Source organism: Scylla paramamosain, chromosome 6, assembly GCF_035594125.1.
Source record: "Scylla paramamosain isolate STU-SP2022 chromosome 6, ASM3559412v1, whole genome shotgun sequence".
In the NCBI taxonomy this organism is placed as follows: domain Eukaryota; kingdom Metazoa; phylum Arthropoda; class Malacostraca; order Decapoda; family Portunidae; genus Scylla; species Scylla paramamosain.
The window spans coordinates 5416501-5422500 of NC_087156.1; the positions used below are offsets into that span (position 1 = coordinate 5416501).

General features: G+C 45.6%; 2 protein-coding genes across 4 annotated transcripts in view; one reads left to right on the forward strand and one right to left on the reverse strand.

Moving 5' to 3' along the window:
- The window catches only part of LOC135101248 (sarcoplasmic calcium-binding proteins II, V, VI, and VII-like), a 29249-nt gene extending 25182 nt beyond the window's left edge, over positions 1-4067 (forward strand). For 2 of the 3 annotated variants that reach the window (XM_064004931.1, XM_064004932.1), the window contains exons 5-6: positions 1371-1468; positions 2303-4067. In XM_064004931.1, the coding sequence (XP_063861001.1) occupies positions 1371-1468; positions 2303-2443 (239 nt within the window). In that variant the 3' untranslated portion in view covers positions 2444-4067. Of the gene's footprint in view, positions 1-1330; positions 1469-2302 lie in introns of all 3 variants that reach the window. The other variant, XM_064004933.1, reaches the window with a different exon arrangement.
- The window catches only part of LOC135101250 (boophilin-G2-like), a 5566-nt gene continuing 3093 nt past the window's right edge, over positions 3528-6000 (reverse strand). The window contains exon 4 of the mRNA XM_064004934.1: positions 3528-4806. Within this exon, the coding sequence (XP_063861004.1) occupies positions 4619-4806 (188 nt within the window). The 3' untranslated portion in view covers positions 3528-4618. The remainder of the gene's footprint in view (positions 4807-6000) is intronic.

Below are 6000 nucleotides of genomic sequence, written 5' to 3' on the forward strand. Positions count from 1 at the left end.
CTTTCAAAGTAAAAGCTGCTCCCAGCGGTAGAAATGCCACTAATATAGCGGTTTTTTTTTTTTTTTTAATGTAGCAACATCATTTTGAATCAAATATAAGATGCCTCTCTTTTGTTGGCTGTTTATACTAATGAATTAATCTTGAGTATTTCTAAGTAATTCTAGACAAATTCTGAGCATTTCTACACATCTCGATAATTTGGCGTATATAAACAAAGCGAGAGCAGAGAGAATGTGTATGCATGTATGCGGTACATATATTCCGCCTTTGTTGACAAAACAAACTTCACTCTTAACTCGTGTGAAAGACCCTCCGAGGTACTTTTAGATTTGAAGCACTTTGAAAGCCCTTGGGTGGAGTAAACTCACGAGTTAGGAGCAAATATTAAAGTAACTTTGATTTTGAAAGTAACTTTTAGCTCTCAAAGTATTTATTAATAAGGGCAATGATCTAGAAGATTTATTCGAGAACTTATTGTCATAGCATGTTGTTTGTATAGGAAGTCTGTCAGTGTAGGGGAGTGAATGTTTGTATATTAAGTTTTTTTTTTCACATGAGAGGTGTGTTGCGTAAGATGCAATAAGATCAGTCTCATGATGTGCACAGAGCAACTTGTCCTCTGAAGGATGCAACGCACAAAAATAATCTTGAATGGAGTAAAAGTGACTGTGAGTCGTGTTTGTGAGTTCTGTTTTATGTAATCAGACTGACTATTGTCATAAAGCACTGACGGCAAACAGTCCTAATGGTACCTGGCATGATGTCACTGTACAGACCATCACGTGGCACGATCAAAGCAGAAATCTGTATTCCAACCACTACACTGCACAAGCCGACACAGACTTGCACTTGCGCTGTGCAGCTCAGCGCCACAGCATGCGCGCTATCGTTTCAAATAATAATTTACAGATTTTCAGCTATGTTCTGTGCTCTGTCGCCTACACCATCTACGTGCCGCGGTGCGTCTCGCCCGAGACGAGAACGAAATGCAACCGAAATCTAGAACCGTGACGTCATGACATGACGTCAAAAATGTTTTGAATATGGCTGCACGCCACAGTCACACAGCTGCCAGCGAGACAATCGTTGCAAGGGTCTTAAATGTGCGTGAACATCCTGTCTCCAAAGAACACAAGGACATGAGGATAACTACTTAAAGAAGTGGACTATTTACAGAAGAAATATGAGCAATAGACTCACGTTTCTGCTTTATTATAATCTGGATGCTGAATACAAGTTGGTTTGGTTACGTTAGATCTAGGCATGAAAATAGTAGATGATATAACACGACTCTCACCTCCTTATCAAACACCCGCCATCGCAACGCAGCCCCGGACAGAGTTACCAGCGCGTGGTTGTTGTGCCGCAGGTGACGGAGTGCTGGACGAGGAGGAGTTCGTGTACATCATGTCACAGCACGGCGCCTCAGAGACCGACGCCAAGAACGCCTGGTTCCTCATGTGCAAGGTGAGAGAACGATATGGAAAGGATACCTCTCTCTCTCTCTCTCTCTCTCTCTCTCTCTCTCTCTCTCTCTCTCTCTCTCTCTCTCTCTCTCTCTCTCTCTCTCTCTCTCTAAGCCCTTGGTCAGCTACATACTAGCAGTGTAGTACTTTAAACACCCTGCCAGTATTCCCACGCCTCCTTCAGCTCAGTGAAGGTTCTGAATGGATCACCTGTACAGTAGCAATGCGGCCCGTGCGGATCTCCCTTCCCTTCCCTGACACAACTACACATGCGGCCACGGGAGCCAACGATCACATGACCTGTTATTAAAATTATGCAGGAAATGGTCGGCGTGGTCTGTAATTCTATGTAAATTCTGTCCGTCCACCCAACATCTCTCTCTCTCTCTCTCTCTCTCTCTCTCTCTCTCTCTCTCTCTCTCTCTCTCTCTCTCTCTCTCTCTCTCTGGTACATTGCTCCACACCGACCGATTGAGTGATGCAGGTTCTGTCCTGGCTCGCGGTAGTTTCTCGAGGGGAGAGATAGCGCTCTTTTTGTAATCCTCGCCGGCGCCGTTTGAACTTATTGTAGTAGTGTTATAACTCATTCAATTTCAAGTGCTCTCTCTCTCTCTCTCTCTCTCTCTCTCTCTCTCTCTCTCTCTCTCTCTCTCTCTCTCTCTCTCTCTCTCTCTCTCTCTCTCTCTCTCTCTCTCTCTTCACTTTACTTTACGTCAAGTTGCATGCAGCTTCCCATTTACACATCTTCCTCTTCATCTTCTTTACATCTAACCTTACCTAATCTAACCTAATCTGATTTTAACCTGACCTAACCTTTGCCTTCTGAACACCACAGGGTCGCCGCGTTCTGGACCAGGCGGCCTTTGAGCAACTGTGCGAGGAATTCTTTCTGAGTGACGACCCCACCTCTGCTGGCACGTACCTCGGGGCCCGCCTGTACTTCCTCCCCGGCGAACAGCGGGACATGGTACCCTGAAGCCCTGCGGTCACTTCCCTTTATCGCATCACCTCCCGTTACCTCACCGGCTCATAACTCTTCTCATTTAGCCCTCTCTCTCTCTCCTGTTGCCACTACTACTACTACTACTACTACTACTACTACTACTACTACTACTACTACTGCTACTCTCTCTCTGTCTCTGTTGACGCTTCTCTTTCTCTTTTCATTATCGTTTTCTAGTTTTCCATCCATCAGCTTTCTTTTCTCTTCACTATTATGCTCCTCCATCATTTATCTTCCTCCTACTTCATCCTCCTCGTTCTTCTCCTTCACTGGTGTCCTGCCACTCTGCTTCGTTATTCTTCATCACTCTTACGCTGGACTATTTTATTACTTTCGTTTCGTTCGTCCTCACTGCTGTACCATAAATGCAGCTACACAAACACACACTCTCTCTCTCTCTCTCTCTCTCTCTCTCTCTCTCTCTCTCTCTCTCTCTCTCTCTCTCTCTCTCTCTCTCTCTTGCAAATCTTTATTATCCTATTCCAGTTTTGAATTCTTTACCCGGAAACAATTGTAGCTTTCTTTTTTACTGCCATCATCATTATCAGCCAATTATTCCACATCATTTTCCACTCATCTCTGTCTATTCCACATCGGCCCACCAAAGTTCACAGTCTAGTCCTTTCACTCACTCCCGTGTCGTCCATGTCTCCACAGCCACGTTTGCTACCCTGCAGTTGAGACACCGAGATTCAGCCACGCAGTTTTCCACACATTCCGTCCATCATTGTAACGCAAGAGTTAACCAGTGTTGACAGTGTTACCGTTGACAATAGAGCTCCCCGGAACATAAGCCATGTCTCTGTGTTGTCTCTCTCTCTCTCTCTCTCTCTCTCTCTCTCTCTCTCTCTCTCTCTCTCTCTCTCTCTCTCTCTCTCTCTCTCTCTCTCTCTCTCTTTTCCGCAAAAATAGCGATAATAACGGCGATGATTTTCAGCCGCTTTGTTCTCTTTCTATAAAGTTATGAGGGTCTGTCTTCCTCCTCGCCCTTATTCCATCCTCAATCTCCTCCGTGACTTGAAGGGTGTGCAAGAAGTACTAATGAAATATATATATATGCATACAATATGTTACAGAATGGAACTATTTATTATATTTGTGAGTTAATCATAGCGGGGAAAATACAAGTGTAATACTTAACATTAAGACGATAAGCGCTTTATGTGTATTATTCCCTTATGACCTACGAGTGTATGTACGTACGTTGGTAACATGAACCACAATATCACATCAAATGACTATCAGAGGACAACGGCGTGGTAACAAGTTGAGGAAAGTAAACAGTATAAACCTTTTTTTTTCCAAACAACATTAGGCACCAACTATCAACAATAATATACTAATAATACTTTCAACGATAACAGTAATAGTAATAATGATAATAATGGTGATAATAATAATAATAATAATAATAATAACGGTAGTAGTAGTAGTAGTAGTAGTAGTAGTAGTAGTAGTAGCAGTAGTAGTAGTAGTAGTAGTAGTAGTAGTAGATAGAAAAAAAGAAAAACAGGAGAGAGAGAGAGAGAGAGAGAGAGAGAGAGAGAGAGAGAGAGAGAGAGAGAGAGAGAGAGAGAGAGAGAGAGAGAGAGAGAGACGTTATATCAAGATGAGAGAGCACATCACTCTAATACCCTGATCATGAACACAGAAGCTTTCAAGAACAGCACAGTGAATCACACCAGCGCCCCACAACACCTACACAGCGCTACACCTGCCCCACCCCTCTACGCGCCACACACGTGTTATTCCCTTCTCACGTGTCTTTGCGTCCACCCTGCAGCACGCCCTCCAGCACACCTCCAGCTCGTCTGGTGCGCGGCGCTGTGTGGCGTCTTCACGTGTGCAAGGTATGTCATGACGCATCTAATACCCGCTGTGCTTTTCTGCCGCCTCGCGTGACATGAGGCAACAAGTGTGCTGTCCCCGGCTCCTGGGTGTGTGCTGATCAGTCTGCTCATGGCCAGGAGAGGATCGTCGCGTCAACATGATTGTGATAAATTACATGGAATGAGATCTTAACTTTTAAGAAATACTAAGTACCAGCTTCAGGTTGTGAAGCTTGGGCCTTTTTCACTTCATCCGTTGGAAAGTTTCAGGGAAAGATTGGGGCGTTGTCCACCGGGAATCCTGCGAGGGGGTTGCCGTCTAGAAGCGCGTCGCGCCGCACACACTCAAACAATTCTCCTCGGACTCAAAACTGTTATCGTTCCCCCCGCAGCCTCCGTACACGAATGACTCGCAGGAGCCAGACTCCTGGGACCAAGCCCATTTGAAGTACAGAGCCCGGCAGTAGCCGCGCGCCATGGGCTGACTGCACACTGCTGCTGCTTGCTCTGCAATAATAAAAGCAATTCAATGAGCCACACTTCAACCCTGTAAGAATGATGAGAGATGAACCCTGTCCATACGTACTTAATGAGCTAAATTATACAGTTGGGTGGAACGTTGAACAGAATTGTTTAGACCCTGGAAGAATGTGGTACGCATTATGAATCAGCAAAGACATCAATCAGACCCGTCGCAATCTTGCTTAGTAACGCAGGAGGAGAAACCTGGTGGAGGGCCCATTCCATTACCTACTAGTAGGTTACTAGGGAACAGCCACGCCAACTTGACCCACACACAATCTCTTACGACTCAAGTATTTCACACCATCCTATCTCCTATCACTTTCATCACACCTAAAATGTAAGACACAGGCTTATCATTACTTGGTGGACACTTAATCAAACGTGTCTTTCTGTATAACAATAAGTCCGGTGCATACTGAGCCACCTTCTTGAAGCGTCTCCCACTACTGAAGTTCATGAGAGCCAGCAGAACTGTAAGTGTTCCCAGCAAGAGGTCTGTGTGTTAGTCATCCTCTCTATTTGCGACATGGGACGAGTGCAAATAGAGAATGAGATCCTCTAGACAGACAGAATGTAACTTTCTCATGAGAAGAGCCTCGTTTCGTCGTGATATTAGAAAGTGAGAGCGATGTTCTCTTTGCACTCAGGGAAAGCAAAAGTCCACACAACAGAAGCTCCATGAAGGTGACTCGCTACGAACGGCACAAGGGAGAGTTTTGGGTATACACTGTGCAGGTCCAGGAAGGCAGCGGGGAAAGCCACGGAATGGAAGCCACTCACATACCATGACTGTGGACATGCCGGGGAAGGAGGGAGAAGGAGGAAGAAGGTACAAAGGATGAAGGAAGCAAGACACCAGCGCCCTTACTCTGAACCGGACAGACTTTTACTTTTCCCGGCGCCAGTTCGGTTGTAAGAGAAGAGGAGGCAGGAAGGGAGACAGGGCGGGATTGATACACACAGGCTAACTCTCCGAGTCTCACCAATAGAGGGAAGGGCATTTACCTCAGCCAGCCCCTCCATGAACCGGCGGAACAACTTTATTAAGATGTCCATTTATGAGGCACTGCTATGCACAGGTAAAGGCTACGTCGACTGCTCTTGGCGCCAGGTAACGCAAAGGTCAGTCACCTCCCACAGCCGTTCACTTTCTAATCATGGTCCGGCACTCCCTCC